This window comes from Arthroderma uncinatum (assembly GCF_011692745.1).
Source record: "Arthroderma uncinatum strain CBS 119779 chromosome Unknown scaffold1, whole genome shotgun sequence".
NCBI lineage: Eukaryota > Fungi > Ascomycota > Eurotiomycetes > Onygenales > Arthrodermataceae > Arthroderma > Arthroderma uncinatum.
Window position 1 is genome coordinate 5,572,555 of NW_022983863.1, and position 14,717 is coordinate 5,587,271.

Here is a 14,717-nt window from a genome sequence, read left to right on the forward strand (position 1 = left end):
AAACAGAGGACTTCCTGCCTCGCCACGAAGCGGCCGGCACAGAGAGTTGCTCCTCCGCCAAATGGACGGTAACTTGAGCTCCTCGTTAAATTCCGTTTCTCAACGAACCGCGTGGGTCGGAATTTGGAAAAATCGTCCCCAAAGACGTCCTGGTTTTCGTGCAATTGACGATACGGTAGCATGATCTTCCGGCCCTTACGAAGGACCTTTCCACCGATCAACGTGTCTTCAGCAATATATCGCATGCTAGCTGAGCTTGAATAAAGACGCAGAACTTCACTAAGAACTGAGTCCAGGATCGGGCACTTGTTCGTGAGATGCTCAAGGCTGGGCCCATCCACGCGGTTTTCGAGGAATACCTCCTCCTTGACAGATGCATATAGGCCTGGGTCGCTGAGGAGATGGCACAGTGCCCAAAAACAGAACTTGTAGGTATTCCCGTTGACACTAAGCGTTGTATCCACGACTCTGTTAGACGCCTCTAGCATAGTAAATACCATATCAAGTAACATGGACTTACACGAAAAAGATAATAAGGATTGCGGCAGACATATGACTCTCTCCCAAACCTAAGTTTCTCGACTCCGTTTCAAGCGACTTTGTGAACCAGGCACAATCCTCGCGCTCTTCTCTTGGTAAGCGGTAATATTGAGTGAGAATCTCAGTTATTGCGTCTCGAGCAGCCAGAGCGTCTCGCGAAAAGACACTCGGGTATTGAAACAAGAGTTTCCACACGCCACGATCGAGGGCATAGAAAGACTTGAGCATGTCTGGTGTCAGTCCCCACAGCCTATCTCCCCAATAAGTCTTCGTTCCCGCTTCTACAAGGACGCGTCCACACAACCCCAAGAGGGAAATCTCAATTCCCTTGCTGGATTTTTGGCTCCCGAGACACTCGCCTTGGGATATATTCTCCCATATCAGCCCACGTTTAATATGCTCAAGCAAGACGTCGGTCAGTGGCCCGGCTTGTGAGTTTGGGCCTGGGAGCAGCTGGATATGGTGGAAATCGACAGCTAACCTAACCAGTGATTTCCCCGAAGGATTAAGGCTAGAGTCCTTTCGCCCAGAAATATATTGTGGTGGTTCTTCGCTCATCTTCTCCACTGTCCTCCTGTCTGTGCCGCAGGATAGCATCAAGTCCTGAACGAATACATCGAATGACAACGAGGTATTGTTCTTGTATACTTGGGCAACATCGTTGGGGTTCACGACAATGTACACCTCCTCACCGGCCAGTGTGATGCTGAATGGTTCTCGTAACGGATTGCTAGCACTACAAGCAAATTGTGTCAGTCAGGAGCTCTGGGTCTGATTTTTGATAAAGTCACATACAGCCCCGAATTGAGAAGACCATGAGCATCTTTGAAGAATTCAATTGTGCATCCTATGTGTTTATTGTTAACTCATGGAAGCGTTGGTTGATTTCTTATGTACTTGACCTACCGAGCCCTATGCATATTTAGTAATTTTGGTGCGGTCAACAGGCGCAGGGTTTGCTTACAAGGTATCAAATATGGCAGCGGCCTTGGGTCCTTTGGGAACAATTTAGGGACAATTGTGAATCTCCAAACTCTCCAAACGACCCAGAAAATAGCTCCGAGGAGGAGAGTGTTACGGGCAATGCAAAGTACAGCATTAGAATAAAATGAACTGGCCATGTTTTCTATGTGCACCGGAAAAAGGTCCATGGCTGATTAGCGACCGTCACCAAAAAAATATATATTATCAAGGTGCCGAGTGCTACCTAGGTTGGGAAGAGGCTTACATGCCTTTGTGGGCTTCCTGGTTGAAGATATATTTAGGGGCTTCACTGACGGCTGGACATCTATGTAGCCATCGTCGTTACGAGGTACAAAGTACATGCATGGGTATATTAACCCTGGGCCAGCAACGGCGTCTTCGGTGAAATATGTGCAGGCATCCCGGTCACATCCCTGCATCCATCCTTGCGCAAAGTCATCAGCTGCTAAACTTAGATCCTGACGATGGACTGTCAGCGAGGAGTTACTACTCTATGCTCCATAAACCGCAGCCAAGTTTCTCAGCCTGCGTGTGCCCGGACCGATGGCCGACATTCTTGTACGCCTTATGCATGGCTCCAGAGCGAGTATATTTCTGGCCCGCCCTCGGTGCATCTTTATATCAATCTTCCCAGCGCTTCCGAGGGCCTAACGCAAGTCCAACTTCTGTGATGCTGGACGTTCTTTCTTTGTTCGATAACTAGTTATATTTTGTTCTTCCAACGCAGCCATGAGTTTGCCCCCAGGATCGCCCATAGATCTAAATCTCGTCCCGGCGGGACCTCCACCACCCGGAGTGCTTCCTATCATCGGTGGTGGACCGTCACTTGGCACAACGACTATCGTTCTAGAATGTGTCATGATGGCCATCGCAGCGACAGCTGTTCTCTGTCGAGTTATATCGACCTATCCCGTACGGGGTCGTCGTTCATCAGGGCTTGGTTTGGCCGATTGTAAGAAGCATCTTCACCACCCCATATATTTCACTAGAATAGTGCCCCTAACAGGTATATTACAGACGCCTCTCTAGCCGCGATGCTCCTTGCGATTGCTCAGTCCTCTCTTGTCATTTCACGTACGTGGATACCTGCTCTAGATCTAAGAAATGTTGTTAGGCTAACTTGCTTCCAGTCCACGATTACGAGCGTCACCAGTGGAACATCTCGGTGGGTTCGTTAACTAGCAGCTACTTCAAGGTAAGCCTAACTAAATATTAACGTTGGTAGCCTTTATGCTAATACGTTCGAATGCAGAGAGGCTTTGCCCAAAACCTGATCGCCTGGCCAAGTATTTTTTGCGCTAAATTGGCTATCCTTCTTCTCTACCTTCGAATATTCCGAGTCAAACATTCTCTGAGATGGGCAGTATATGGAGGAGCTGTGTGGGCAGCGCTTACTTATCTTCCCAATATTGCTGTTGCCACCTATTTCTGTGCTGCCCACCCAGATGAACAATGGGGCTTTAACGTTGGAATGCGATGCTCACAAAAGGGGCCACTGAAATGGCTTGTTGTGTCAGCAACTATGTCAGTGATACTGGACCTCTATATATTCGCAGTCCCGATTCCTATTGTTATGTCCTTGAAGATGAGCAATAAAAAGAGATTGGGGATCCTCCTTATCTTTTTTACTGCATTTCTGTACGTTGAAACTCTTATACTCCAGGCCACCAGGATGCCAGAGAATGCTAACCAGAGAGTATAGGGCTTGTATATGTGCAGTTTTAACCCTGGTATATCGTGTTCGCCTGCTTCAAACAACGGATTCACTGTGGCTTAGTGCACAACTTTTTATCTGCAAGTATGTTGTCCCCAATTTGCCCCAATTTTAAAGTCCTATTATTTACAAAACCCTCTGCATATATAGTGCTGTCGAGAATTACATTGCTATCATCGTGGGCTCGATTCCTGGATGCAATACGTACTACAAGTCATATATCATGGAGTCACCCCTACTTAACCGGATGTCTTCATACTTCACAGGCAGCAAATCCGCTAAGGGCGAGAGCTCGAACACATACTCGTCAAAAACCTCTTACCAGCTGAGGGATTCCAGCAGCAACAGCGAGTCTATCAACACTCTGCAGCCCACCCAGCCCAATCAAGTTACATGACAATGCAGCACAAAAAATCTTGATTAGTAATTAATAGGATGAAGCAGAGGAACAGTTGTAATTCTAGGATTACTCAGGCATGGCGAGTTGTTATGCAAGGGTGAAGCAGTTAATAAAAGCAAAGTTAATCATGTCTAATGCATAGGTATACTCAGCCTTGTGTAGCCAGCATTTGGGTAACAGGATGCAGCTTATATTAAACATTAGCTCAGCCGTAGTTCAGTTGTTCATTGTTTAATTAAGTAACTATGGGGGCGCAGACTAGGGTAGATCCCTCGTCCACTCCTTTGGCCGAGTTGTCTGTTGGTGCCAGGGGGCCAACCGGTAACAAAGACAAGGCAGCCTCGAATAAAATGGAGTGCGCAACTCTCTATAACTAGTTAGCTGAGTGGAAGCTCCCTGGATTATTTGTAGCTCTCACTTCGAGCTACTTCCGCCCACCCCACTGCATCCTAACAACGACAACAACAACCTCGTTTTGACAACCATGGCCGGCTCAACGGAATCATCTACGATTCCTCAGATATCAATTCTCGTAACCGGTGGTTGTGGATTTCTTGGAGCACACATCGTCCAGCAGCTCCTCGATGACCCTTATCCCTTCGCCGTCGCGGTCGTCAGTCGCAATCCCAAAGCCGCCAGTCAACACCACGACTCGCGAGTATCCTACCACGCGGCGGATATCACAAGCAAGCCTCAGATTGAGGCACTGTTTAACAAGATACAACCCCAAGTGGTGATCCACACCGCATCCGCAATGCATACTGCATCATCTCGTGAATTGCATCATACCAATGTTCAGGGGACTCAGGTTCTCCTACAATGTGCAACCACTTGCGATAAAACGCTGGCATTCGTTTACACGTCGTCTGACTCTGCGGTGGTGCCGTCTCAGAAGCTTTTGGTCGAGAGTGAGGCCCAACTCTATACGGAGACCTTCTACAGAAACCCTTATTGCAAGACGAAGGCCATCGCCGATGCAGCAGTCCTGGCTGCCAACTCTCCCAATTTACGCACTGCAACTATTCGCATACCCGGCATATATGGGGAAAATGACACTAACTTCATTCCACAACTGGTATCAAGCATCCGCAAGGGCGAATACAAGACACAGATAGGCCCAAATAACAAACTATTTGAGTTTGTGTACGTCAAGAGCGCCGCAAGAGCTCATGTACTTGCCGCAAAGTCACTTCTTAACATGGACACTGGTGGCCCAAAAGTCGACGGTGAAGCCTTTTTTATCACGGACGGGAAACCGCAGCCTTTTTTTGATTTTGCGCGAAAGGCATATGCTGCGGCTGGCTACCCGGTAGCTTCCAATCAGATAACCGTTATCCCACTTGGAATGATGTTGATCATGGCGTCGATGATAGAGTGGGCGTATTATATCTTTACCCTAGGGAGGAAACGCTCTCAGATCACACGGGACGGCATTGAGCACCTTGATTCGGGATGTCACTGGTCGATAGACAAGGCGAGAGAGCGATTAGGCTATGAGCCGGTGATGGAACAAGATGAGGCGATTGAGCAGACTATGAAATGGGCGATGGCAAATTTGTGATGCAAACGAAAAATGTAGTCTCTGCTTTTAATTTGTGTGTTATTCCTATTTCTATCCCAGGCTCTAGCACATAATCTGTAAGCTAATATAAGATTACAAGCATATTAAAAGTTTCCTAAATTGCGAATATAAACTCAACAACTATATCACCATGAAAAGCTTTAGTTCTGTACAGTTCATATACGACGTCTAAAAAGCCTACAGGTAGATAAAGACCTAACAAATTCTATAGGGGGGCCTCAATCATTTCAATCTTCACCTCTATCCTTGACAAGTAAAGATATTGTAGATTTCGGTACCACTGCTGATCTCCATTGGAAGGAGTTTGATCCTCGAAATCCAAGAACCTCACAATCATAATGGACGAGCATTTTTGCTAACATCAATTTCAGAACTGCAGTGGCGTAGAAGCGGCCAGGGCTAGATGAGAACAAGTCGCGTTAGCCAGGCATTTCTTGGTGTCATATCCATCTTCTACTGACATACCAGACTATACGTCCCAAGCCCCAGACTAGCCAGTCACGCGAGGCTGCTGTAAGGCTGTGGCATTCCTTATTCAAGAAACGAAGTCTGTCGAATTGCATAGCGTTTATGAAGTTCTTCTCATCCCGCATCATGGAACGATGTGGCACACATACCCACTCCCCCTTACGGACATGTAGTCCGTCAGAGAAAGTGAAAGGCCGCAGAGCTTGTCTGCGTATACCGGCTATAGACCAGATATAATTAGGTAATCGGTCGAGGGTAAAATGTTAATTGCAAGGAGATCATGGCTTACTGCTTTCAAAGGCGTTTAATCGAGCTGATTCGCTGAGAAAACTGTCCAGGAGCGGGAGATCGTCACCAGCGCCCGTTAAGCTGCTAAAATCCAAATTTTTAACTTCCTCGCGAAGCGGATCAACGCATTCTGGATGCGAGTATAAATCTAGCAGTGCAAAAGTTGCTGCCTAGACATTTTTGGTCAAATCTGGCCTGGGTATAACCACTTTCTGACAGAATAGGCGTACTATGGATAAGGTGTGCACTGATCCATACCATACTCCCATCACCTCGCCGACGAGACGATCCGTACTCCAGGGACATTTCTTGGGTGCTGTTTCGATGAGCCATTGTAGCCCGTCGCTCTATAGATTTAATACTAGTCAATAATCAGGTAATACGGACAATGGCAAGGGAAACAGTTACCGGGGGAGGCTGATCATCTCCTTTACACGCGTTAGTCCGCTTTTTAATCTCGGCGGAGAGGAGGCGATGCAATGATCCTGAGGAACGATAGTTCCGAGTGAACCAGCTAGCAATGAACCTATAGCCCTCAGTTAGTAAAAGTAGTACTTTAGGAGATAACATGAAAGTCATACTGAGCAAAAGGCTTGGGAAGAACCCTCAGAATTTCTGCAGCAAATGCAGAGTCCTGGGGAAAATTATAAGCTGCGTCGTAGAATTCGGGGTCCTCGGCTATATTTAGTTAGTTAAACAGTTAACTCGTTTATCGAAACGAATGTCAAAAGCCACTCTTAAGCCGCACCTAATTCACGGCCAAAAAATACATAACAGTTAATCCGAGTAACAACCCTTTTCGAGAACTCATAGACGGGAATAGAGCGGGATCCTAGGAGAAAAGGTCAGTGGGGGGGGTTTTTTTTTTTGTGGAGCGGAATTACACCGTGGTGAACTCACCTTTGTTAGGTTGGTATCGTTTTAGCTCCAAGTGTATGTGGTTCGCAATGGCATTGTCTAGATCTGGTAATATCTTAGGGAGTTGTGAGGTTAGGATAGTGCGTAGGGCTCGGACAAATCCTATGCCTTCAACCCCCCTGACATCTTTCCACTCGAAACCATGCATTGTAGATTTAGGTTGCAAAAACTAGTTAAGGGATGGGTTAGCAGGAGGTTGAAATGGCCGAGAATAAAAACGTACATCCTTCGCAACAGCGTGAAGCGACAGCACATCCAGCGGTGCCCTATTGATCTCTTCCATATGCAAAGGTGATGTGACCATGTGTTGTATTCTCCCGGGAGTAACAATCTCAAAAGGTAGCCCTTTCGCCTACACCTCGAGTGAGTCAATGTATACACTTAATAGAGGGGGAAGGGAATGGTATATACCAGAATGTATGATTTATCGATAACATCTGTTCCATTGAATAAATATGCTAGGCTCAAAAATACATTTTTCACCAAGTTATATAGCTTGCCAGCAAATTCGGCACATGGAGTAAAAACACTTTGTTCCTAATTCTGTTGTCAATATTAACTTTTTTTAGGAAAGCAATGACCTACATACCGTTATAACCGGGAGGGTTGTGCATAATGCGAGACCAATAGCACACCCCGCATAAGGATATGCTTCTATGAGTTCTCCCAGCATGATGGTTGATAAGGAATTTCAAGTGTATCATGAGATATTCGGCCTTGAGAAAATATAAATTCTGGGAACGAACCCAACTTTACATTTCTAGTAAAAGTCAAGGACTCCGAGGCTGATATTGCGTTCGACCGAATATTCGCCCCCATTTTTAGATATATTGCTACTATGTATATGCTTGGCCCTGACAAAGGGTATATAGCCAATCGGTGACTTGACCGAAGACACCAAGTGTAGGGGATAGGTACCTGCGACATAATGTTGGATTCAGTGTCTAGAATAGGTAATCAGCATAAGCACGATGCATATATACATCATCATACCTCAGCCGCATTGGCTCAGCCGCGCCTAGTCTTTCAACGGTAAATCCGGGCCGGACATTAATTAACTCTTCCCTCGTTTGCAAGGAAAACCCATACCTAGGCATAATACTGTGGAGATCATGTGCGACACAGGATCATACATGTATTTAGTGGCGTGGCAGCTATATAGCTGTTGGTACTCCCCTGTATTTAAATGGCTGGACAGCTAGACTTCATTCCTACCTCAGGATTGTCTTTTCTGTCTCCACGATCGCTCCAAAATCGCTGAACGCTGAAGCTGAGAAGTGAGCTGGCGTATCAAACCTCCTCTAAACACAATTCAGACAGAAGGGAATAACATCTTCATCATGGTGTTGATGCAAGCTCTCCCCGGTATCTTGGTAATATTGTGTATTCTTGCCTACCTTAACAAGGCTCTCGGCATAAAGAAACATGATGCTGAGCCCCCTTTTATCCCAACCTCAATACCACATTTCGGTCATCTTTTTGGGTTACTGAGCCAGCAGATAGCATATTATGCCAAGTTAAGGTACGTCAGCTTAGTATCAGTAAAATATGCCATTTGCTAACTAGCATTGATGGATAGCGCAAAATATGGGCATAAGATTTATAGCCTCGCAATGCCAGGTGGACGAATTTATATAGTCAATTCGCCTAGCATCATCTCCGAAATCCAAAAACACCCGACGGTGTTGTCATTCTGGTTTATCGAAGCTTCACTCACGAAGAACCTCGGCGGCATCAGCAACCATGCAAATGATATACTCCTAGAGAATGCGAGAGGAGACAAAGGTCAACATAGCTTAGTGGTTGACGGCATGAAAGCTACACACAAGGCTATGTCTGGTCAGAGTCTCGATCGCATGACCCTTGCTGCCATCAAGCGAGCTAAGAAGGAGCTGGATCGGCTAAGCGATACGTCGACAGAATTGGACTTGTGGGATTGGGTGCAACGCCTATTTTCGCTGGCAGTTTCCAACAGCGTTTATGGGCCAGACAATCCATACGAGGATACAAAACTAGAGCGTGGGCTTTCGTGAGTTACCCTACATTTTTTGTCATGGCGTGGAAACAATTAACTGACCAATAATGCCAGAGAGTTTGCGGATCACACCGTCACCTTCTTAACTGGCTTGCCCCCGTGGCTATTCATTCCGAAGGCCTATGCTGCACGTGAGAGCATCGTCGCTAGTTTCGAGAACTATTTTGCTGTAAAAAGCGACGAGAAGGGCTCCGAGCTTGTCCAAGCTAGGGCCAGAGTTCTCAGGGACTATGGCATCCCTGAAGCGGATATTGCACGATTCGAAGCTGTCAACGGCTTTGGAATCCTGTTGAATCTCCTGCCCACAGCGTACTGGACAGTATATCACATCTTCTCAGATCCCGAGCTCCTCGACGCCGTGCGAAAGGAAGCAGAGACGTATCTACCTCCCGATAATGGTTCACTACCGTATGAAACCGAGCATATTGCTCAGCTTGACAAGATGACCATCTTGACTTCCACGTTAAAGGAGTCTCTGCGCTTTCACGCTTCCGGAGCCGCCGCCCGCATGGTAATGCAAGATCATCTGCTATCGAAGCAGTGGCTACTCAAGAAAGATTCATACGTCTTCATCCCTAACCGATCGGCGCACTTTGACCAGGAGGCTTGGGGAGACAACGCAGATAAATTCAATCCGTACAGGTTTGATCGGCAAAGGGGTGAGAAGATACACGCCGCAGCTTTCCGAGGTTTCGGAGGGGGAGCGAACCTTTGTCCCGGTCGGGCGTTTTCCACTCGACTTATCGTGGCAGTTGTGGCTTCATTGGTGCTGAGATACGATGTAAAGCCGGTGTCAGCCAGTGGAAAATGGGAAGACCCTGGGCATGACGAAAGCAGTATGGCGATTGTCCTGGCACGTCCAAAGAGGAGAACGAGAGTTAAGATCGTATCAAGGGGAATCTAGCAGCATGTGCGCAAATGAACCGGTAACAGAAAGAATATTATCCATGTTCGTATCATTCTGCCTTGTAATAGGTTACTCCGTATTCCGCGTATATTATGGAAGTCCAGGCCATGTTCTATATGCTCTCCCGTCCGATCAAATGTCGTTGAAGTACTCCGTAAACGGAAAAAAGAAACATGCATGCCAAGCGAGGAGATTTTTGTTTGTATATTTAGCACCGGAGCCAAACTTCTTGGCACGGCGGCATGTCGGCCCGCCCCCATGTAACCAGCGAGTCCACAACCTTAATGCTTCAAATTATGCCTCCTACCGCAGGGACTCGATCTTGATTTCTCTGTAATCAAACAGCGCCGTTAATCTACCATGCTGGGGCCGAATGAATTTAATCCCGGCCGGGGTCCAAGCCTTGCGAGAGAAGGATTATGGTGTGGCACCATCCACTATCCCGTTTGCAGGGTGACACTGGCAACCCGTTGGCTGGAAGGAAGGTTGCTGGCAGCTGGGGCTGAGCGCACAGCTGCTGCCGATGGGCCCTTGACAGATTTATTAAACGCATAAACGTTCCATATACCGCTCGAGGAGGCATCTCCGGAGCCATAGCTTGATTTTAGATGCGGCTTTCAACCCTTTTTTTTTGACAACTTGCTCTATCCCGAGTAGATTTTCGAGGCACACGACGCACCATGCTCTCTGAGAATCTGTCAAGAGTATTCTCCCAACTTGGGGCAATCGATACCGCCATATTCCGCAACCCGTTTTTTGGTGGCGTCATAGCTGTCATATTTTTACTACTCACATGGCGGACCGTTAAATTTACCCTAGTGCCCATATTGAGACCAAATGAGCCAAAAGAATACCCATATTGGATTCCTGGTAACCCGCCCAGCACCCTCTCTGTTCTATCTCCTGCTTAGAGTCACAAACTGATGCTCATTCAGGCGTCGGCCATATCAGAGGGTTTGTGGCCAACTCCCAGGAATTACTTACTCGGGCAAGGTAAATCACCAATGTCCTCATCCGTCATCTATGGGATGTTCAAATTCTGACGAAATAGGCTATACTTTGGAGATACACGCGAGCCCTTTGCAATAACTATAGCGAATCAACTGTTCTATATCATCACTAACTCTAATGATGTCTCTGCCGTGTTTCGAAATTCGACCTCCTTAACCTTTGAAATATTCGCTCAGGAGATCTTGCACGACCTTGGTTGCTCTGAGCTCTCAATCAAGCAGATGTATGGTGACCCAGATCCGACTGAAGCAGGCAGCCAGAAACCTCATACCAAATCACCAAGTCGCATGGCTCGCGATTTCCACATGCACCAACTTTTCCCTGGAGGTCTGCTAGATGATATCAACATTAAATTTATTCAGTACTTCCAAAGGACCCTTGACCTTGAATCTCTTGTTGCGCAACCGAAGTATGCCACTCAAATTGCTTCAGATGCCGTCCGAGTTTCCTTGTTTGAGATGTCGTCCGATCTTTTTACCAACGCAGCACAGGACGTTTACTTCGGTAAACTTCTCCGCAATATTGCACCTAACCTGGCCTATGACCTCCTAGAGTATGACGATCTTGCATGGCAGGTCCTGTTTCGCTATCCACGATTTCTGAGCACAAAGATGGTATCAGCGCGAACTCGAGTCTTTGACGGCCTGGAAAAGTATTTTGCTTCCCCCGCCAACGAGCGACAGGACACCGTTTGGTTCACGCCAACTTTAGAGAAGGAAATGCGCAATGCAGGGCTCAATAATAGAGATATTGCTATTATGATGATGACAATATATTGGGGGTAAGCAGTGACTTACGGTCTTCATGTCTCGGTCATGTCAGTCGCTAATTTATATGGCCAGGCTGAGTACAAACACCCGAAAGAGCGTTTTCTGGGTTCTTGCGTACATCATATTTGACGCAGAACTCATGGCGACCGTTCGTCGTGAGGTTTCTGCCGCCTTTGAGGGTGACCAGATAGATGTGGATCATATTACAGAGAACTGCCCCCGCTTACGAGGTGTCTGGGACGAGACTCTTCGCACCACTGCATTTTCATCCTCAGTTCGCTATGTAGCGGAAGACACCGTTATTGGTAACAAGTTACTGCGAAAAGGCCATCGTATTATGATGCCCTATAGGCAGCTCCACCTGGACGAATCTATATTTGGGGAGCGCGTAGCGAAGTTCGATAGTGAGCGATTCATCAAGGATACCCAGCTACGCAGATACAATATGGGGTTTGGAGGGGGTGCAACACAATGCCCTGGCCGCCACCTTGCGAGACAGGTGGTCATGGTGTTTGCTGCAATGCTGGTTTATCAATTCGATATAGCTCTTGACCCGCCTAATCAGGAATTCCCCAAAGCTGAGGAGAAGATTCCTGTTCTTGGAATAATTGGTATCAAGACCGACCTCAGTCTCAGACTGACAAAAAGAGATTCTTATAAAATGTAATAGAATGCTATACGAGAGATAAAATTATTTGCTCGAGATCAGAGCCTCAATCGTTTCCCTCCATAATTCAATTGCAGGTTAAAAACGCGAGCAGTACTTTGATACTTGGAAACTATATTACGCGGTTCAAGGCAACTATCATAGTAGGTTTTCCACGGAAATACATGATAGCCTCGATTGCTAGCTTTTTTAACTTATTAGTGGTTACGCCTGTGTCATACTCATTCTTTGCATGTACGACCCAATCTAATAGGTCTAATGCTAATCCGCGGGATAGCATAGCCATTCAATCATGTTACCGCAGGCCGGCATCCTAAACCTTGATCATTTCCATCATATAGTCCAAGGATTATAATTTATGCCCACCCATCCATCAGCTCGGCCCGAGCCCAGGCTATGCTGTCAGCTGCAGGGTTGCTCGGGGGCCTCATCCTCTGCATGTATGCGGTGTCCGGTACCACCGTGGTACAGGTACGGTCGACTAATGTGCTCCCAGACTAGTCGACATTGATGTTCTTTTTTATACCCATGACACCCCAATTGGTGGCCTGCCTACGAGAGACGGCCGACGTTACGTTGAATTTGGAGTGCAACTTGATATTTCATATTGCATTAGATGCCCGCCAAAATGTTGGCCCTGAATATATTCAGACAACCCTATCTCTCTCTAGCAATCCTATGCCTACCCCTAACACTAGCAAGTACTCAGAGCCAACTTTGTGTATGTATAGATTTGCCTTTGTTTCCTTTCCACGCGGATTTTTAGACAGGGTGAACACTAACTGAACTTTTTAGTGTACGGCCATTCAGCACGTACTCCCAAATAGAGTCTTCTATGGTGATAGTTCTACTTACAACGCCTCGCTTTCTTCATACTGGGCGGCCCAAGAGACCGAGACAAGACCTCTCTGTGTTGTGACCGCCGAATCTCCTCAACATGTCCAGGCGGCTGTTTCTATACTTGCGGATCTCAACTCAGGGCCACAAATCCTCTGCCCCTTCGCGGTTCTAGCCGGGGGTCATGGAAAATCTGGCAATTCGAACCAGCAAGGCGGAGTTAATATCGACCTTAGGGCTATGAAATCTGTTACTGTGAGCGATGACCACAAGTTGGTTAGAATTGGACCAGGAGCAAAATGGGTGGATGTATACCGTGAGTTAGATCCTTTAAATAGGACAGCTCCAGGTGGCCGAGATGGTACTGTCGGTGTCGGGGGTTTATCCCTCGCAGGTAAGCAACCTACTCCTGTACTGCTCCTCAGTCCAAATTACTCAGTCCAAATTAATACTAATAATCAAGCCAAATAGGGGGCGTGTCCTATTCTTCTCCAGAAGTAGGTTTCTCTTGCGATAATATCGAAAATTTTCAGGTCGTGCTATCCAGCGGTAAGATTATAAATGCAAACCAGACATCGCATTATGACCTCTTCCTCGCACTTCGCGGTGGTGGCAACAATTTTGGTATCGTCACCCGGATTGATATGAAGACCTTGTCCCTGGGTGATATGTGGGGTGGAACTGCCTATTATAATATTAGCACATACCCGGAGCAGATTCGAGCTTTTCATGCGTTCAATGCCGACCCAGAGTACGACAAACACTCCAACATGTACCAGGCGTTTGGCTTCAGCGGCAATACCACGGTAGTTTTGAATAATCTGATATATTCCCTGCCAACGCCAGAGTTACCGCAAAAACTCAGAGCGTTTGCGGATATCAAGCCCGCCCTATACAACACATTGAGGGTTTCGAATATGTCTGCATTTGCAACTGAGCAAGCTATAGCAGCCCCAGCTGGGAACCGGTAAGTGACTGCAACCACGTCTCTTTTTCCTTCATTGAACTCCTTGTTGGCATGCCTGAAGGTGGAAAGCCTGGTAAATGAATTATGAACTAATCAGGTGTTTAATAGCCAAGTTGGGTACACCACAACGTTCAAAAATTCACTAGAGATGTTGACAGATTCCTTCAATATATGGAACGGTACTATTCCGTTACTTAGCTCGATGCCAGGACTTCAGTATTCTTGGACTTTTGAGCCTCTCCCGCCTATCATTGCTGCAAACTCCGCCCGTAGGGGTGGGAATATGCTTGGAATTACCACTGCTGACGGACCGCTAGTCTTGTGCCTACTATCAGTCACATACTCTGAGGCTAAGGACGACGAGACAGCACGCAGAGTGGCACAGAAAGTCATCGCAGATGTTGAGATACGCGCGAAGCAGCTGGGCGTCTTCCATCCATTTAAGTATGCGGGATATGCGGGCAAGGGTCAAAACCCCATTCTTAGTTACGGTGTGAGAAATGTTCAATTCATGAAGAAGGTTAGTCGACGGTTTGACCCCAGTCGAATATTCCAATATGCAGTACCAGGAGGTTTCAAACTAGACGATGTACATAATTGAGATGCGCAATCGCAATAGATTCCAATGG

The 14,717-nt window shown here is 46.8% G+C and overlaps 3 protein-coding genes across 3 annotated transcripts; 2 read left to right on the top strand and 1 right to left on the bottom strand.

Moving 5' to 3' along the window:
• Positions 1 to 2,253: 2,253 nt before the first annotated feature.
• Positions 2,254 to 5,199, top strand: GIQ15_01668 (C-3 sterol dehydrogenase/C-4 decarboxylase; the record flags this gene model as incomplete). The annotated part of the gene is made up of 7 exons (XM_033549085.1): positions 2,254 to 2,476; positions 2,542 to 2,598; positions 2,655 to 2,719; positions 2,777 to 3,048; positions 3,389 to 3,626; positions 3,896 to 3,993; positions 4,050 to 5,199. The coding sequence occupies 7 exons, from the start codon at positions 2,254 to 2,256 to the stop codon at positions 5,197 to 5,199; spliced, it is 2,103 nt and encodes a 700-aa protein (XP_033410036.1).
• A 767-nt stretch (positions 5,200 to 5,966) lies between these two features.
• On the bottom strand, positions 5,967 to 7,198 carry GIQ15_01669 (uncharacterized protein; the record flags this gene model as incomplete). The annotated part of the gene is made up of 6 exons (XM_033549086.1): positions 5,967 to 6,146; positions 6,207 to 6,323; positions 6,385 to 6,502; positions 6,558 to 6,654; positions 6,877 to 7,063; positions 7,118 to 7,198. The coding sequence occupies 6 exons, from the start codon at positions 7,196 to 7,198 to the stop codon at positions 5,967 to 5,969; spliced, it is 780 nt and encodes a 259-aa protein (XP_033410037.1).
• Positions 7,199 to 8,234: 1,036 nt separating this feature from the next.
• Positions 8,235 to 14,689, top strand: GIQ15_01670 (uncharacterized protein; the record flags this gene model as incomplete). Its single annotated transcript, XM_033549087.1, has 10 exons — positions 8,235 to 8,416; positions 8,474 to 8,923; positions 8,984 to 9,765; positions 10,772 to 10,829; positions 10,888 to 11,628; positions 11,690 to 12,228; positions 12,697 to 12,755; positions 13,080 to 13,515; positions 13,593 to 14,088; positions 14,197 to 14,689. The coding sequence occupies 10 exons, from the start codon at positions 8,235 to 8,237 to the stop codon at positions 14,687 to 14,689; spliced, it is 4,236 nt and encodes a 1,411-aa protein (XP_033410038.1).
• Between the last annotated feature and the right edge of the window lie 28 nt (positions 14,690 to 14,717).